The sequence below is a fragment of the Berghia stephanieae genome, chromosome 12, assembly GCF_034508935.2.
Source record: "Berghia stephanieae isolate SIO BIC M18660-M18661 chromosome 12, UCSD_Bste_1.3, whole genome shotgun sequence".
NCBI classification, from domain to species: domain Eukaryota; kingdom Metazoa; phylum Mollusca; class Gastropoda; order Nudibranchia; family Aeolidiidae; genus Berghia; species Berghia stephanieae.
The window spans coordinates 20,731,315-20,751,558 of record NC_088371.1 but is presented as its reverse complement, the minus strand read 5'-3'; the positions used below and the strand labels follow the sequence as shown (position 1 = coordinate 20,751,558).

Below are 20,244 nucleotides of genomic sequence, written 5' to 3'. Positions count from 1 at the left end.
GTCTACCGAACTGCCCCAACCAGCCTGAGGAGTAAAGTAAGCTCCACGGGAGCCTGGAGGATCTCCAAAGGACAGCAGCATATCCGGTGGAGAGTAGACTTACCATCTGAGCGAACGCGAAGAAGAAATAAATAATGAATATGACAAGAATCATTGTGACTAAATCAACAAAACATCGATGTAATAAAATCTATAAAGTTACATGTTCAAATAATGATTGACTTAAAATATTTCTGTACTACGATTGACAAGCAGCAATTATCAGCAAATGAACAAAGAGGTGATAAAAAAAAAAACAAATACTTTTTATCATGTGAAGCTTGGTTTACATTTCAAATAATACTTTTCTAGTATTATATAATAATTATCAAAATTATTTCAATCAATTACTAAAAAAAAAAAAAAAAAAAAAAAAAAGACATTTTAACTATGAGGCTTATATTTTAGTTAATATTTCTAATTCTAATTATTGAAATAATTTCAACCAATGAACAAAATAAAAAAATAAAAAAACAAAACAAAGTACTATAAGTTGCTTAACACTGAAACTGTCAACTATAATATAACCTAACTTCTCGTTTTCATTTCAGTGGGTTAGATTATGTTTCAAATCACAACAACAAATATATATAATATATATATATATATATATATATATATATATATATATATATATATATAATATATATATATATATATATATATATCTATATATATATATATATATATATATATATATATATATATATATATATATATATATATATATATACGACCAGGTAGTTGAGTGATTAACCCTGTTCAATAAAAAAAATATGGTTTTTAAAATGAAAAAAAAAGTGAAAAAATTATTTTTTCAAATTCATAAAACACGACACCTACTAAGAGCACTTTAACCTTATTTGTTGAACAGAATGTCTCAACCGATCTGAGCTTAGTAAAGTCCTATATCAATGTATTTCTCTCATTTTATAGCATTAGTCCACACCTTGACCCCTATTCAATGCCAAGTTCAGACTTCATGAGTTTGGCCACCAATTTCTTGGGTCGCGTCTGCCACTCCTCCATGACGTCATGAGGTGTGTCGATCTGGTCTCCCTCCAATCTGTCCAGCAATGTCACACACACCACGGCACCTGGTCAAACACGAAACAAATACCTCTGAGTTTTTGAAGTCTGAGACATTACACCATATAGATAGTATGCGCTTGGCTAAGACGCTCACAATATTGCCATCCGGACGTATAACGGACCAACATACAAATCCATGTGTAACCTTAAACGTTTATAGTCTGGTTAATACAGTTTAGTTTCAAAGCTTATTCAATCTTAGGCTTTCGCCAATAAATCACAAAATTTGATGACAACATACATGAAAGAGAATTACTCATAAACACGGATGGCAAAAAACAATAACAAAGACCCGAGTGACGTCAACTCCATTCTATCTATTGAAGTGGTAAGTCACAAAATTAACAACAAAGAACTGGGACTTTTTTAGTTTTCAAGAAATTACAGTGCTTACGAAACATTTAGGCCATTTCAGTACCAATAAAAAGGAAGAAAATGGGATAGTCAAAAAATGTTGATTTATAATTTAAAGCAAACGAGAAAAAGGAAAACAAAGGAAAATGGTTCCACAAGCAATCCATCAATAAGCCTATTTTGACATTACCTAAAGGTCCTATCCAGGCACAAGCAAAGGATCACACTATAAAGAATACCCCTCACATGTTCAAAAGTACAGCTATTGTGCAGCTATGTGGTCTAATGGTATGACACTCGCTTTCAGATCGGAAGGTCTTGGGTTCGAGCCTCACGCTCGGCGCATAGTTGAGTCCTTGGAAAAGGCGCTTTACTCACATTCTCTCACCGTACTCAGGTGTAAAATGAGTACCTGGCCGTTAACAGCATTGTCTTTGTCCGAAAAATTGTAATATCGCCTAATAGGCGTCATGTCCCGTCCTACATGTTAAATGTTGCTGTTGACCAGGGACCTCTTGTAAAGTGCTTTTAGCATATTCAGTGTATATTGCGCTATATAAAGCTCAATTTTTAAAAAAAATATTTTTACATACAATTTATTCAAAATTAAAATCATAAAAGTACACAACAGAGAGATAATATACAAGGAAAAACTGCAATCTCTCAAAAAAAGGAACTATACATTTGACTACCAGTACTATGAGAAAAAACTGTATCAATCGCATTCCAGAGCAAAGACAGAAAGCAACATGGAAAGGAAGAACAGATATAAAGAGATAAGAGATTTTTTAAAAAGTAACCTCTCTGCCCAACAGGGGAGATAAGAAGACCCCTTCACCTCGCTTGGGTTTAGAAATGAATCAATTTAAGACAAACAACAAGATAACTATAATGATAACAATTGATTTTGGCACAGGCTCTTGAGTCAAGCCAGAGAAACAGGACTGTCAACCTCAATGCTAAAAAAGTGTAAAATTTATTGACAATAAAAGGAAAGATTTGAAGAAAAAATGTACAGCTTGTCACTTCAACCATCTTTTTGTTGTTGTTGTTGTTTTTGTTTTTTTTTAAAGGGAGGGGTTTTACAGCACTTGCAACATATTTAGGTCATTTCATGATTCAGTGCCAGTAAAAAGGAACTGAAAGCACATGAGAAAAAGGAAGACAAAAGGGAATGGTTTTAATAGGGAATGGAGTCCAAGAGTACATTATAATGTACTTAGTTTGAGATTGCCTATAAGACAATCAAATGTTTACAAACCATTATATGTTCCCAAAAAATGTAACAGTCCATAACAGACAGATGATTTACAAGGAAAAAACAAAAACATTTCCCAAAACTATAACTATACATTTGACTGTTTCCCTCCCAGTCAAGGACTCCGGCCAGGGCCAAGACAAAGCAAAGTAATCCCATTTCCCATTCCAATGCAAAGACAGAAAGCAAACTCAGATATAGTGAGAAGTAAAAACCCCCACCCAATTCGACCATCTTTGGTATTCGTTTATTTTTAGAAATTACCAAATTTATTTCACTATTTGTGTGGGAGACTCACCTCAGAAACTTGGCTTTTATCATGACTAACTGGGAATTTCTTTTTAAAATCATGAGGAAAACATAATAAACAAACGCCTATTGCTAAAGAGCATCAATTGATAATAAGAATCAATGTACAAACTACAACACTGTTTTTAGAGGAGGGAAATAAAAATGGCTTTTTACAGCAATAAGTCATGGATTCTGATGCTATAGCATACAAAATGGAAGCAAAAGCATGAAATTGTACAGAAATAGTTTAAAAAAACCATACAAATATACTTTTTTTTGGCATACAGTTGGCAGCTCTTGAGACATTAAAAAAAAAGATCTGAAAAAGTGTGTATGATGTTTCTGCAGTCGAGGCAGGCTGACTTTTTTTGGGGGATAATTGATTTTTTTCCGATATTTTAACTTTCAATCTTTGTTTGGCACTGATTCAAACACACTTTTTCAGATTTTTATCTTATAGCAGTGCCTGCTTCCTGATTTGTCATATTGATATTCTGAAAATACTAAAGAAAGAGTGAAAATGGATAGGCTTTGTATGGGAACGAAGCCTATCCATTTTCTAAAATTGAGCTTTTATATAGCGCAATATCCACTAAATGTGCTCAAAGCGCTTTACAAGGGTCCCTGGCCAACACCAACATTTAACATGCAGGACGGGACAAGACGCCTGTTAGGCGGTATTACATTTTTTTCCGGACAGAGACAATGCTGTTAACGGCCAGGTACTCATTTTCACCTGAGTACAGTGAGAGAATGTGAGTAAAGAGACTTCTCCAAGGACTCAACTATGTGCCGAGCGAGGCTCGAACCCAGGACCTTCTGATCCGAAAGCGAGTGTCATGCCACTAGATCACATAGCCTTTTATTTATTTTTTTTCTCTATCCATCTTCACTCTTTCATTAGTATTTTCATCATCACCGGCTTCAGGCAGCCCCAAACGCTTTCTACTTTTGATATTCTGGAGACACTACCTTTAATGTTGGCTCTGTTACAGTAGGCAGCAAAGCACAAAGATTCCATTTCTATGTTCCTGACACCTTCTTTGTAAATTCGGTTTAGAAAGGCCATCTTATCCTCCTCTGTGTAATCACAGAATGCACCATCCAGACGTGCTTGCCCTGCAAATGATCAAAAGTTAATCATTTAAGTTAAGTGCCTTTATAGGCGTCCCTGATAGCTCTTTGGTAGATAACACCATCCGCCACTTCTTTGCTATTAGGAAAAAAACATCCCAAGAACAAAGTTTGCTGAGCATGGTTTTGCATTTTCGGCTCCAATCATATGGAATTCTTTACCACCTAAAACCCGACAATGTGAAAATCTACCAGTCTTCAAACGGCACTTAAAAATAAATCTTTTTCATTCTGCTTTTCGTGATTCTATGTGAACTTCGAGCAAGATATATGCGTGTGACTGTTGTGTGATTTTGTAGTCGAATGAATGAACTTGTGTGATACCATAAAAACTATTGTAGAGCACCTCTGAGCACTATTTGTGGATACTGGCGCTATATATAATAATAATAATTATAATAATAATAATAACAACAACAACAACAACAACAACAACAACAACAACAACAACAACAACAACAACAACAACAACAACAACAACAACAATAATAATAATAATAATAATAATAATAATAATAATAATAATAAAAACAATAATAATAATAACAAGCAAATGGACCAATTTTGATATCAATCACTGATGCAAGTCAATAATTTTTTCTGAACTCACTGTCCACAGACCTTTTGTGTTTCGATCTGTTGGATCTTGTCGATAGTATTTTTCCAAGTAGTCAGAATAAGCTCTGGCTCCATGAGCCTTATGACTCTAAAGATTACTTTACACACTATGAGCATAAATTAGATTATCTAAAAATTCAGCTTCTCTATTTTAAAGGACAAGTGGAATGTATGGGTCAGAGCCTTCATGACTAGTAAGCCACTGAAATTACCAAAAAGTTATTAAAATCTTGTCATGAAAGAAAACCACTGTTAGCACAACTAGCATTATAAAGGTGGCTTAAAGTATTTACAATAAAAACTCCCATAAAGTTTCAGAGAAATTTGACTTAACCATATCTGCCCTTAGCTAGCAGTAATGAGTTAATAGAAAAAAGTCACTTCCATCCTTACCCTCGTAAAAGTCTAGAGTACACATAGTCTTGCCAATCAGAGTTTCAAAGCCATCTTCTTTGGAGTTAGTTAGTGATAACAGCTGCTGAGCAAGATCTGCATCAGTTGTGCTGGGTAATTGTTGTACTTTGCCCAGGGACACCAGTTCCATGTAAGGGTTGAGTGCGCCATCTACAGCACATTCACTGATGACAACACTGCCTGGAGCCAAACCTGATAGGTAAAGAATAAGTGACATAAAAATCATAGTTATTCAACGCAAGGATTCATTCAGGAATTGAAACCATTTTGAATTTAAGGTTTTGAATTTAAAAGTACTTTATCTCTTCACATTAATAGTCGTACAAACAACATTATAGTTAAGCACATAATGAAACTCCCTCAAACCCCAAGAAATCTAATTACATTTGAAACCCTTTTAATTCATTATAGCATGTATGAAAAGGAAAATGGAAAGTTTTGTATCAATAACACCAATCTAGTTGCCAACTAACTATAAATAGAATGAAGTTGACATCACTCTGGTTTCTGTTATATTGTTTTTTGCCATCCAGGTATATGAGTAATTCTCACTAAACTGTATTAACCGGACTATAAACGTTAAGGTTACACACAGTTTTGTGTGTTGGTCCGTTATACTTGCGGATGGCAATGTTGTGAGCTTCTAAGCCAAGTGCATACTATCTATACTCAATAACATCCAATCTATTTATAAGACAGGACACTAGACCAATACAAAACTTAAACAATGCAGATCTTTAATTTTTTTTCCTTTTTATTTCATGGTGCTAAATTATGAAACCAAACCTACTCTTGATCATAATCAAACATTAAAAACAAAAAACTTGTCTGACAAAAGTACCTAATCCACCACAAGTGCCAAGTCGTATGAAGATGACATCGGAGCATTCAGCGTAGTGCAGCAATTTGACTATCTCGTGGAAGATGATGGAAAGTGATGGAATTCCCATACCATGCTGAAAAAAAATTTGTTTTGACACTTTTGTCACCCTTCTTTTAAACTATTTTCATGACACTTCACAATCTAGATTTTGAGAGTGATATGTGTGATTCATAGTCTTAGATACAGAGAATATAGACGATTCTTTTAATTAGGAGAATGAATGCAGTTTTTCAGACAACATTATAAAAAAATAAAGAAATAAAATAAAAACTTTAAAAACCATCAGTAGTGCTTTATTCTAACAAAAAAAATGTTTTGAGATAACAATCCATTTTAAAGTCCTTATCTTTTACTTGAAATTTAATTTTTATTATTATAATAAAAAATTTTTTATAGGTAGTTGAAATTTCAAACAGTTAAGCATCATGAAAAATATTGTGGCAATATGTCTTTTTTCTTTTTATAATGAGGAGACTCGATTTCTTTAAGTGATGAAAGTCGCTCTGAGTTGCCATAAGAACAGCAGCAACAGACCTAATGTGATTCTGAATCTGAATGTTACCCGAATTCGACAATTCTGAGTATTTGTATTTGAGGGCGGAGAGATTTGTTGAAGGTGACAGCCATTGTTGGTGTTTAAGCTGAAACAGTTTGATGACCCTTGCTTGAAGGTGTCTAACTAAATCTGTGGTGTTTACACATAATTCGAGAAGAGCGTGCCAGTCTTTGATGGTATAGGGTGCAAATGAATACTTGAAAATGTTTGAATTTGAAAATTGGTGCTTTAGTGTTTTTGAGTGGGTTTTCTGTGAACACACGAATTTCGTTGTATGTCTAGTTGTCCTCGTGAGATGGCCGTCATTTTGAACACAAGGGTTAATCATCGTTCTTTTCATCTGTTTTCTAAATGAGACCATCCAAGCTGTGTGAAAACTTGCTCAAGACTATGTAGGGTAGCAGTTGTGTGTCAAGTTTGGTAACCCTTAGAGTACAAAGTGAAGACCATAGACCTGTGCTAAACTGCTTTTGATGGAGTCTCTCTCTCTGTCACTCGTCCTCCGAAATTGCTAATGATGGTATATTTCAAAGGCAGAGATGACTGTTTTGTATTTCAAGTAGGTAGTTGAAATTATTTTCATCATCACCATTATCATAATTTTTATTGATTTCTGTTACCAAAATGAATAATAATAATAATAATAATAATAATAATAATAATAATAATAATAATAATAATAATAATAATAATAATAATAAAATAATAATAATAATAATAATAATAATAATAATAATAATAATAATAATAATAATAATAATAATAATAATAATAATAATAACAATAATAATAATAATATAACAACACCAGATGATCTTAACAATGTTCACTCATAAAGCATAACTGCGACATAAATTACTCACACTGACAGAGATAACAGGGCCGACTTTGTACATTACATATCTGTCTGTTCCTTTGGCAATGTTCTCAAACGTAAGACCAGCTGGGATCGTGACCTTCAACTCCTTGGCAATGTAATGGGCAAACTTTTCCATGCGTGTGCGAGATCCTCCAAAGCAAACATACTGCAATATAATTTTTGTTTTTAAAAAATTGAACCAAATACGTTAATTACTGTTGTTTGGAAATTCAAAATATAGACATATTATATATGTTATATAAAAATGAAATATCTGTATTCAAGATCCTTAATCACCATAATATTCCACTACAATGAATAACTGAAAATATAAAATCTTTAAAATCAATATTAAAACAAATATAAATTTCATAAGAACTTTTTTGCCATTGAAAAGTGCATTAAAAAAAAAAAAGAACCAATGAGTAAAAAAATAAATGAATAATTTTGAATCAAACTGATCTGTAATAATTACTTATAAGATTTAGTCACCTGCATGAATGTCTTGACAAAAAGTTGCAAAAACAGGTTTTCATTTAGAGACTCAAGGCTCAGGAAGTCAGGACCTATTTAGGTTACTGTGGCATGAAAAGGACAGCACTGATTGCTTGCGATATTTCAGATATGATGTGTGATTTAATCACAAAATATGATTTGTCATAGTTTTTTGGGTTTTTTTTTATAGAGTGGTCAAAAGAGCTTGGAATAAATTTTGTCATTTGTTTTTTAAATGTTTTTGTTTTAAAGGGTTTTACAGCGCTTGCAATAACAGTTCGGTCAAAAAATTATATATTTACAATTAAAAGAACACGAGAAAAAGTATGAAAAAGGGGAAAGGTTCATTAGGGGAAGAGGTGTGGATTCCAAGAGTACACCAATATTCTTAGTTTCAGATCATATAAAAGTCTCATCCAGACATAGGTAAACGATATCAGTAAGATGAATACACTCAAAATTCTTACATTCAATATTCAAAACAAAAAAAATTATAACAGTACATAAAAGAATTGACATTTTCCCTCCCAGCCAAGGCCAGAACATTCCAAGACACAGACAGAGAGCAAGTTGGAAAACATATATAGGGGGATGGAAGACACAGACAATATGGAAGGACAAAAGATCCCACCTAGAAATCTGTCATTTCATGGACTGGAAAACCAGTTGCATTGTGTTATTTTCAAACCAACGGAGCCACTTAGCACCTCTCAACAAGCTCAAGTATGACTTACCACATCACTTTGTTAAGATATCTGGGTGGACATAAAACTGATCATTTTCTTATATGTGACCCATCACCCCAAAACGGTTTTAGGTCAGGATGATCAAATTGCTGCGAATAGAATCTATGACAAAAAACATCAGATTTGGGTTGAGTCCATATATGTATCATTGAAGAAGAAATAAAGAATTTTAAAGTGCTGAAAACCGAAATTTCGTTTTCTTGACCAGTTACGCTTAAAATTGACCTTTCAGTATCTTGTTCATCCCGACATAATACCGTTTTGAGATGATGGGTCACATATAAGTATGCATCAAGAAATTTCAGATATGTTTTTCTTGTGAAAAATATTTACATCATTTCCTTTTCTTAAATTTTGAGGAACTCAAATTTCTTAATTTCTGTTTATACCCTGACATATTTCCTGATTATTGGAACTAAAAAAGTAAATAATTAGTACATATATTTACTGGGAATGGATAGGACATTCACTTAGAAAACCTGCCTGCAACATCACAAGACAGGCTCTGACATGGAATCCCCAAGGAGGAAGAAGAGCAGGGAGCCTGAGATATAGTTGGATAAGAAACACAGTGGAAGGGAGGAAGTAAGGAGAGATGGAAGATATGGCTACTCATGGACACCATGGGTAGATGTATGTTTACCCATATGACCACTCCTGTAAAGACTGATAGCCTAAATAAGCTTGGAGACACCAGCAAAGCATCATCTTTCAACTAAGAACACAACACATAACGCTCAACAGCCATTTAAGCAAAATTACAAAAGACACATCCTCTTCCTGCCCCTTATGTCAACACCCCAATGAAACAGTAACACACCACTTGCTTGAATGTCAACCTCTTGAAGACCTGAGATGCACACTCCTCCCACCAAATCCAAGCATCAGTAACACATTGTATAGTCACCTGGAACAACTACAATAAAAGACGTCTAACTTCTACGTCATGGCACAAGACCAAAGGGTTAGAGCTCAGATGGTCGATGGTTTGGATAAGTAAGTAAGTAAGTAAGTAAGGATACTCATGGAAGCAGGTGGAGAAGACAGCCCAAGGAAGAGTCAAATGGTGAAGCATCATTGATGGCCTATACTCTGGACTGGAGTTAAGGGCTTAAGGCAAAGTAAGTCATATATTTACTTTGATATCGGAAAACATTTCCTTGAAGTTGTGAGTCTCTGTATCCATGGCAATATGGTATAGTACATCCTTATTCAACTTGGTCAGGTGAATGTTGGGCGCTTGGTGGCTGTGGATTCAAGTGTGTTATGCAAAAAAGTAAAATTAATAAGATTCAAATGATATATTGGGACTCTACTCGTCACAAAAAAGAAATGCCATAATACAAAAATAAATAATAGACAAAACTGAATATAACAGCTTCAAAAAGAACAAAATACGAAACACTGAACATTTCCGTAAATACATTACTTAAAAACCAGATCGACGACAGCCGTCTGTCATCAATCTGGTATTTTTTGTATTGTATCTTTATGTTTTTATTGGGTTTTTTTGTTGTTGGTTGAAGAAGGGTTTTGAGCCTGAAACATTCCGTATTTTGTTCTTTTTTTCCAGCTGTTATATTAATTTTTGTTTATTACTTTTTGCAGCCCACAGCTTCTAGCAGCTTAGTACTACAAAAGTAAAGAGCTACATATATGAATGTTTAGTATTTACTCCTCACAGAATAAGGAGGACGAATTATATTAATATTTTTGACAATGGCAGATTATATCTATGCAAGGTGAAGAAAAAAAATAGTCTTTAAGAGACAGAGTTCTTCCAGTTTCTATAGCATGAAATGGACAATGGTAATTGCTTTCTACCTTTTAGAAAGAAAGCTAGTCATTGCAAAGTACCTTCCACCAGATCCAACAGACCCAGCTACCCAATCACTGCTGGGTGGACAGGATGAATCCAAAAAAAATCTTGATTTCACAAGAGATTGATCTTGGCCCCTTTGTGTATGAAATGAGTACACTACCATCTGAGCTATTGGGACCCCATGATGAAGAAAAAACAATTAAATATTTCTTTGCATTTTCCTTTTTTTTCTTATTGATGTTCATATCTCAGTCCTCCTGTTTGCCAATGAACCATTTCCTCCTGGCGGATTCTAATTCTTATTGAGAGTAGATCGAAGAATCATTATATTTCCAAGCTTAAGTGATTAAATGAATGGAACAACTGTAATTGCAATTCCACTTTTTGCCATTGAGGTGAAAATTTCATGGACACACCTACCGAGGCGATTTTCAATATTACTTTTAACTCTCTGTGTTCACAAAAAGTAAAAGAACAGTAACAGCAATATTGTTCATAAAGGAAACCCCAGTTGCAAAGCTGTTACTAATATTCTTTTAAAAGAAAACTGCCTAGTTTACAAGTCATAGGTAAGAAGAAAAGAAAGTGTTTTAGATATGGGAAAAAAATCAGTCTCAGGTTTAAATTTTTACTTAATATGAGTTCTTACAGCCTGCCAGTGTTGTTCTTTCGTGCTTCCATAACTACTTGCTTGTATTAGAATCTGCAAAAGGCAAAGAAAAAAAAAACAACAAATATATCACCATATTTTGCTAAGCTAAGGAATTTGCAGAGGGAAAAAAATGTAGTGTTTAAATTTTGAATGTTTATCATTATCTATGGCCCATACATAACGATAATAACGTGCTTTCCACTTGTTGTATCAAGTTTTGTGTTCAAAATTAATCATTGTAAGCATGCTCTTAAAGAAAACCCGTTTTCAGTTGCTCTATGGTCACATTTTTCACTTCTTTTTTCCTCTTAAATTATATTTTAAGTTTAAGTATTTTAGTCCACATTTGTAGACTAATAATCCCATAACAACTATTCCAAGCGCAAATTATAATAGTGACCACCGACCTGTCAAGACCACGCTCAAAATAAAACTTAAACAAATAAAGAAAAAGAAAGTGGAACCAAAACTGCAATTAGATCTATTGAGAATTAACAATCAAATAAAAAATGATTACAAAGAATGAATGAAAGAAAAAAAATGAAAACTTGACCGATATAAACATATAGATGAGTACTGGAATCAAGTATCGAACTGCATCACAGAATCTGCAAGAGAAACTATTTCACCTGTGAAAAAACACGAACCAAAACAAAAATGGATGGATGACAAGATCTTGAAACTGATGAATGAAAGACGAAAACTAGAATGCAACAGCAATGAATATAAAGAAGCTAATAAGATTATAAAACATGAGTGTAAGAGAGCAAAGGAAGATTATATTGAACATGAATGAGAATGTCACAGAATTGAAAGACTAAAACAATCTAACACCAAACAATTCTACCAGTCAATACAAGATCTAAGTGGAAAACGACCAGTCATGGCAAGAAGATGTGTTAAAGATGCAAACGGTAATATACTTATCGACAACAACAAAATTTTTTAACGTTGGGCAGTATACATAAAAAATCTTTACGCGGATGACAAAAGAGGGACGTGTTTGGATAAAGAAATCTCTACTGTGAACACGGGTCCCCAGATTATGCGAGAAAAAGTCGATGCTGCTTGCAAAGATATGAAAAAAGGGAAAGCGGTAGGTCAAGATAGTTTCTCAATAGAATTGATTGATGCCCTCGACGATCTGGGAATAGACATTCTGACAAAAGCCTTTAATTTCATATACGAAAAGGGTGAACTGTCTAGTGTTTTAAGACAATCGGTATTCATTCCCATATGCAAACAAACAAGGAACTATTGTCTGTGACCAACACAGAACAATCAGCATAATGACCCAGGCCACATAAATTATATTAAGATTACTTATGAAAAGAATGAGGAGCAAGATCTCTCCAGAGATAAGTGTCGAGCAGTTTGGTTTTGCTAAAGAAAAGGTTACGGTAAATGCAATCTTTATCTTGAATGGAAACAATAATGCAACGGTCAATCGAAAAACAAAAATCAATTTATCTATGATTCATTGATCATTCCAAAGCTTTTGATTCAGTACAACACGAAAATTCTTCAAAATCTTAGAAAATATTGGTGTAGACAGTAAAGACCTTTGACTTGTGAAGGATTTATACTGGAATCAAACAGCATGAGTCAAACTTGATAATGAAACATCAGACTTCTTTAACATCGAGAAGGGAGTAAGACAAGGTTGCGTCTTATCACCAGACCTTTTTAACATATAAAGTGAAATAATATTCAAAGAAATTGAAGATATGAAAGGCGTCGTCGTTGGAGGGCAGAATATGAATAGCAAAAGATACACAGACGATGGTACTCTGAAGGCATACTCTCCAGAAAACGTACAGAAAATTTTTAGTTATACTGGTGTGCAAAAGTGAAGAGATGGGCCTGAAACTAAATGTTAAGAAAATCGAAAGCATGGTGGTCTCAAAGAATGACAACAACACGACCTTCTACTTGTCAATCACAGTCACAGGAGAGACCATCAAACAAGTAAAGAAATTTAAATATTTAGGCACTATCATTACCCATAACGCATGTGACATAGAGGATATAAAACAAAGAATAACAATAGCAAAAAACATGTTCCATAAAATGCGACCAGTTGTGTCAAACAACAACCTAAAGTTGAAGACCAGAATGAAAGTAGTAGAATCATATGTTATAAGTACCCTTTTATATGGTTGTGAAATATGGATGCTTGACAAAGAATGTATGAGGAGGTTAGAGGCATCTGAGATGTGGATGTATAGAAGAATATTGAGGCTCTCATGGACAGACAGGTATACGAACGAGGAAGTGTTGGTGAGAAAGGGAAGAATGTTGATTGATACAATCAGAAAAAGGAGTTACTGTTTCTGGGACATGTGTGGAGAAGAGACCGAATAGAAAAGTTGGTAACATATGGGATGATCGAATTAAAGAGAGCTAGAGGAAGACAAAGAATGACATAATCTTAATATCTAAATAACCTAGCAATGGCCAAATATGATTTAAAAAGCAATACAGATTTCATGCGCACAGCAGAGGATTGTGATTTTTGGAGGGCTGTCATTATCCCCAGACACCTGTCTGGGGATAATGAAAATTCGTTATCCCCAGACACCTGTTTTTTTTAAAAACTCTCTCTCTCTCTCTCTCTCTCTCTCTCTCTCTCTCTCTCTCTCTCTCTCTCTCTCTCTCTTAGTTCCTTTCTAGTTTCTAAAAAATTGTCATATTATTCGTTCCCACTCCGACCTCAAAAAGTGTCAAAAAAGAATAAATAATTAAAAAGCAAACAAACAGAAATATTCAGAGAGCGACCAAATGGTCAGATAGAGGAGTAAAAAGCAAACAATAATTTAAAAAAAAATAAAAACAATTTTAAAAAATGCATGCTCAGAAATGGAACAAAAGGTCAAACAAAAAGGAGAAAAGAATAGACTCGCACAAAAAAAAAAGAAAAGAAAAGAAGACGGAATTTAACCAAAAAGAAAAAAGAAAAAAAGAAGACGGAATTTTAAAAAATAAAAAATAAAAAAGAAATAAAGTGGCGGAACCAGGATTCGAATCCACAACGTCGATTCTGGTAAAACTTCCAGGGCAGACGACTAAACCATTCGGCCATGACACCCACTTCGAGGTCGACCCATATTGTGTATATGTAGTAACAACTGATTTAATGTTGGTTAATTTTATGTTTTTATAGATATTTTATTAACTTTCCTTATTTCTATGTGCATTTTGGAAATATTCCATATTATGGAATGTGGATGATTGTTTAAAGGAGCGGAGTTTCAAATATATGTCTGGGGATAACGAATTTTGGTTATCCCCAGACAGGTGTCTGGGGATAACGAATTTTCATTATCCCCAGACAGGTGTCTGGGGATAATCACAGCGTTTTGGGAGACAGCTGACTCAAGAGCACAAGCCATGATGGATGATGAATCCCATGCCATAACTTTGGTTCTAATTGTCACTTAATCTGGCCCCGAGTTTTTTTGTTTATTTTTGCACAGCTTGTGGCCACAATGCGATCGCAAAATTGGGGAAAATTTTCTAATTATTATTACAACCACAAAATCTGCACGTTTTTTTTTGCGAAATTTGTGCTCCCAGCGGTGATGAAGAATTTTATTTGTGCCTATTTCTAAATCAGCATAATTTCTGGCAAAATTTGCCATTTTTTGTCCCATAATTTTGAGTTTGAAATTGCGTAATTCCGCGGGGATATCTTATTACATGGGTTGCATGTAGTTGTTAGGTGTGATACACCATATTTAGAAACGAAGTGACTATTGTTGTAATGCAGTAATTTGTTAAGTTTCTTGTCACAAGTTGCACAATTAAAAGAAAAAAAAAATCAATCAAATCCAAATCGCAAAAAGCCGGCGACGTTTTTTTCGGTAATCCAATCGGCCGGGGGGGGGGGGGGGGGGGGGGGGGGGGGGGGGGTGAGAATAGAGGCAGCCATTTAGAAATCCGCAAATATTTTGCAAAATTTACTTATTTTCTTCTGCAAAATTCATCATTTTCTTTGCTAAATTTTGAAATATATTTTGCAAAAAAAAAAAAACGGTTCCGTTGAAAAGTGTTTTTCTTGCAGAATAGCCATGCTATTTTAAAAACAATTGCACCAATCTCAAATGTTCATGCAACAACCTATTTACTGTTAAGACTTGCAGTCAGTATATTGCATCACCGCCATCAGAATAAGACAGCACACAGAACGAAAGTGTAATTGTAATTAAATGCAAGTTTACATTCTCACGAATACTGTAGCATCCCTAGGGCTATAAAAAAAATATCAATACAAATTTGTATCTATTATAGGAATCTTGATTATTCTGAGGTATAATCTAACTTTTTTTAAATCTTCAATACTGTTTACCACGTCAGTGACAGTGTACTTGTGGAACTTGTTTTTAATCCGTCAAATAATAAATAAAAGGAAAACCCTGACCTTTTATAAAGGTCAGAGTTCATAAAATGTTTCAGATCGTAAAATTGATAAAGACCATCATACAAAGACATCAGACCGTTTGCCTTTGCTTTTTTAAGTTAAAAATTTAACTAAACGAATTATAAATTAATTAATTAAGTAATAAATAGATAAATAAATAGGTTATTTCAACGCGTTTATCATGATCAAGGGGCACCAGATTACTTTATTTATTTCTCATCCAAATTATGTGGAATAGACAGACGTCCTACCCTCCGTATTTTTGGCAAATAATATGTGCCCGCCCCCAATGTGTAACCGAATTTAAATTTCCTTTCGTGCAATAGCAATTGCATTTTTACCACAGGCTTATTTCATTGAGGATAACAGATCAATGATAATCGAAACATTTTACACATGTGTTTCAGAAATTTTTCGTTTTTACTGACACGTTTGATAGTGTTAATGGTGTAAACTCGTGCGACTCATGCCAATTATATATTTCTATTGTTGGCATATATGTATACTATTCCATTTAAGACCCCCTCTTCCAAAAAGCGTCTTTACTTGTAGCTTTTGATTTTGACCGCGAGTTCATAAAAATGAATCTCTTCAATTCTTATAATAATAATAATAATAATAATAATAATAATAATAATAATAATAATAATAATAATAATAATAATAATAATAATAATAATAATAATAATAATAATAATAATAATAATAATAATAATAATAGATCATTATTGTCCATAAATATGGCAATTTGTCATTTAGTTACACTTGTTATAACGTTAAATGATAACTGTAACATTGAACAGATATTTCACTCTAACTTATTCTCTCTCTCTCTCTCTCTCTCTCTCTCTCTCTCTCTCTCATTCTATCTCTCTCTCTCTCATTCTATCTCCCTCTCTCTCTCTCTCTCTCTCTCTCTCTCTCTCTCTCTCTCTCTCTCTCTCTCTCTTCCTCTCTTTCTTTCACACGTGCGATATACACAACATAAACATATTCATTTCGTTTTCAATTTGTTACAATTGTGGCAATTCGACACCAAAAATTATCATCATTATCAATTGGTCAGTTAATCTAACATTAAATAAAGTAATCAGTTAATCAGTCAACGAATCAATCCTTGGTTTTTCTGTACCATATGAAATATTCAAAAATTGTATTGCTGATGGAACGAACGTTGATTTATACTTGTTAGTTCTACATTTATCTGACAAAACCTTCTCCCAGATGGTAAAAGACTAAATTCATGGTATAAAATATGTTTTTTATTGTTGGTAATTGAGAATGCTTTCCTTTCTATTGCTTTTCCATGAATTCTTTCTACTCCATCAAGAGGATGGTTTATTATATTTGATGCCTCTTTGATAGATTCTACATACTATATCAATCACAAGTTCAAAAGAGATTTGAATAATAGTAATAAGACGCATATTAATAGAAATAACTCCGAAAATAAAAATTGTAGTGATTTGATTTGAAACAGTTTAATCGGGTTTGAAGTTTATTTCATTATTGTTTCAATTTTGCTACATTTTTTACTTAATTTCTGTTGGGAAATTCTTGATTCATTGTAGACTTCTTGACTAGAGACTTACACACGTTGGCAGTGGTTGTCTATAGCAACTAGAGCAGCAACAAGATGGCGGGTAGCATGGACACTGATAAATACTATGTGGAAAGTATCCTTTTAACCCTAGATATAAAGCTTTTTGTATGTATCTGTGATGATTTCAGGTTCATCATATGTATCATTGCAAAAAATTCATAACTGTGCCGTACGTAATTACGTATCCTAGTCTTTTATTTCCATACCGCCCCGTAACTTAATTGATTTTATTTGCTCTGGCTGGGCTGGAGTTGAGGCTGAGGGGCTACTGTAGATTGTTGTTGTAGGGCCGTGCTAAGTTTTATCCACTTGTTGTGATAACATTTATTTACAGCCACTTCTTTCTCGTGTTAATAATCAAAATGTGCTGCCTTAAGCTTTGATTCAAATAAAGATTAACTTGAAGAAATTTAAACTTCAAAAATTACAGAAGAAAAGAGTGAGAGATGTTGGGGTTTCCCATTCATTAATCAAAACAATAAGTCATAACACAGGGAGGCCTTCCGAGAGCTCCTACATCCCCAGCATTCTTGTTCTAGGAGGGAGTTTGGGAGGGGGGGGGACTTTTTTTTATAATGTTCTAATAGGGGGTTTGGGAGGGGGGAGACTTTTTTTTTAAAGACTAGTCAGTTTAGTGAGCAGCAGCAGTGGCAGTCAAATTTTGACCCAACTCGCCCATAGGAAATTTGTGACTGGAAATTGCCGTTCGCGTTTTGGGGGTTTCAATTAAAGATGCATAACTTCGTTATAAAGAGGAATATCGCAGATATTTTGGTATCATTATTTTCGTCTTTCAATTTCCTTTTAAATGGTGCCAATTAAGGAAAAATCCATTAATAATTCCAGAAGTTATATGAAGTTAAAATTTGGCAATTTTCAAATGCATTTATTTTTTTATTTACCGCGTGTGTTTTTAAAATTTAAACGCTTGTTTTTAGAATAACATCTAAACTTTATTCATGCCAAATTTCAGGGCCCTATATCGATGCGCAGACACCTTTTAACTCTGCGCCGAAATGTCTTGTTTACATTATCTCCTCATCATGGCTGCCGGGCGATATCGATATTCATATCGATATTTTTAATTTAGTTATGTATTATGTTAAATTTAGTACATAATATTTTCAGTACTATTATTTACTATGTTTTTATTTTGAATACATACTTTCCAACTTTATTTATAGGCATTTTATAGTTTTTGTTTTAAAAGTTCGTATATTTCTTCTCTTTGTGAAATCCGATATTAATAATATCGATATTTTAAAAATACCAATTGCTTTAATTTAATTTTATTTTACTTTGCCATCAAGTCATCAAGTTTCTTTCCCATATGTTTAGATATGTTTATCATTTGTATCCATATTTTAAAGGCCTTAGCCTTAATAATTATTATGGTAAGAAGTTCTATTAGTTTTGACACCCCCATACATTGAGAGAGAAGGGCGGGGGAGGGGGGGGGGGGATAAAATTATATTAATTGTCAGTTCAAATGATGTAATAGCAATAAACCCAAAGTGGTTCAGCAGAATTTTTTAAAGTATTAAAAGCCAGAACTTTCCTTCTAATTATAATAGGGAATCTGTTTCAATTTATTTGAACTTCTTCAATCTACCATTTTATTTATATGCAATTAAATTGCCATAGGTAAAAATAAACTCATTATGTCATTACACAACATGTTTATATCTTTTCATTTATATACTCTCAAACCCTTTTTTATTCTCTATGTATTAATTAAAAGAGGGTAATTATTTGCAATTGTTTCAGTGAGATATTGGGGATAAATCCAAAAGTGATAGAGCAAATTCTTTCTTACGTCCAGCCGAGTTTTTGATTATGTAACATTTGCGTCATATTATGTAATAATGTGTTAATTTGAAATGTTTATCTTCCTCTTTATTAATGTAAATGCATTGTCCTCGATAAGACGAACATTTTGGTATACAATATATGATAAGAGTTCCATATTGACTGTTTTAATCATTTTTTATTAACATCACGCGTTTTCGGTCACAACTTTGCAATGGTAATTTTGGGGATAAAATCGGTCTGAAATTTCAGACTTTGAACTGCCGTAACTACATTTCTAATCAAGATAGAAACAAAATTCAAACTGTTTTGTAATCTGTGTTGCCAGCTCTTTCATATGACATTGGTTTCAAGTGTGTGAGGTACATTTAGAATTTCTATTAAACTCCCTATAAAGACCCCCCTCCCAAACCCTCTACTAGAACATTATAAAATAACAAGAATACTGGGGATATAGGAGCTTTCGGAAGGCCTCCCATAACACATGTAAGAAAACTGGAACAAATGGATTGTGTTAAAAATAAACAAATAAAGGCTCAAGATAATGTTGTGTTTGTATCGCCGACAAAGAGATGCATCCCAACATATCGCACCGTTTTGATACCGTGGGTCACTTTTCTTCCCATTCATTTTTACTTCTCTGCTGCGGAATTCATGATGCGCTCACCCAAATAGTCTTACCCTTTATCTCATTATGTCTTTGGCCTCTGTGGAATGGTTTTGATTTAAGTTTTAATTTTTCTTTGTGTGTGTGTGTTTGTTTGATCATTCAAGCACTAAGTTGGAGTCAAATAACTTATAAAATAGCTGAAATGGAATTGATTCTTTCTCACTACCTTATCGTTTGTCTTTGCAGTGATCCTTAGGAAATTTACAAATAGATCTGTGTTTTAATACTTTAGACGCGATGTTGTGCTTGAATATTACATACTTGGTGTTTGTTGTCGACTGATATCAAATTTATGGTGAAAATTATACTTGGTTTCAAAATTTATCCACCTTTCAATCTTTATCAAGAAAATAAGTTGTTTGCTGATTCATGTAATACCAATATTCAGAAGTTTGCTCTGAAATTATTAGAGGAAAATTTATTTTGAGATTTTTTACTTTATTTTCATTTCTGTCCAGTAGCATTCATGAAGACTGATTAGGTGTCGGCTACTGCTTTATATTCAATCTGGGATATTCAGCAACTTAAA

The 20,244-nt window shown here is 33.5% G+C and overlaps 2 protein-coding genes across 2 annotated transcripts in view; one reads left to right on the top strand and one right to left on the bottom strand.

The window, feature by feature from the left end:
• Nucleotides 1-938: 938 nt before the first annotated feature.
• Nucleotides 939-14,113, bottom strand: LOC144958287 (uridine phosphorylase 1-like). Its single transcript, XM_078890157.1, has 7 exons — nucleotides 11,211-14,113; nucleotides 9,878-9,986; nucleotides 7,503-7,664; nucleotides 6,042-6,156; nucleotides 5,180-5,392; nucleotides 4,007-4,153; nucleotides 939-1,136 (listed from the first exon to the last, which is right to left on the bottom strand). Exons 1-7 carry the CDS (start codon nucleotides 11,240-11,242, stop codon nucleotides 997-999), a joined length of 918 nt encoding a protein of 305 aa, XP_078746283.1. The 5' UTR covers nucleotides 11,243-14,113; the 3' UTR covers nucleotides 939-996.
• Nucleotides 14,114-14,245: 132 nt separating this feature from the next.
• The window catches only part of LOC144958286 (sperm-associated antigen 16 protein-like), a 25,644-nt gene continuing 19,645 nt past the window's right edge, over nucleotides 14,246-20,244 (top strand). The window contains exons 1-2 of the mRNA XM_078890156.1: nucleotides 14,246-14,351; nucleotides 17,205-17,309. Coding sequence (XP_078746282.1) covers nucleotides 17,270-17,309 — 40 coding nt within the window. The 5' untranslated portion in view covers nucleotides 14,246-14,351; nucleotides 17,205-17,269. The remainder of the gene's footprint in view (nucleotides 14,352-17,204; nucleotides 17,310-20,244) is intronic.

Excerpts from the sequence above, each read along its gene's own strand:
- LOC144958287 (XM_078890157.1), bottom strand. The coding sequence starts at position 11,242 with ATGGAAGCACGAAAGAACAACACTGGCAGGCT. Across the intron at positions 9,987-11,210 it reads AAGAACAACACTGGCAGGCT|CCACCAAGCGCCCAACATTC; the intron begins GTAAGAACTCAT and ends TTGAATCCACAG. Across the intron at positions 1,137-4,006 it reads TAACAGAGCCAACATTAAAG|GTGCCGTGGTGTGTGTGACA; the intron begins GTAGTGTCTCCA and ends GTGTTTGACCAG.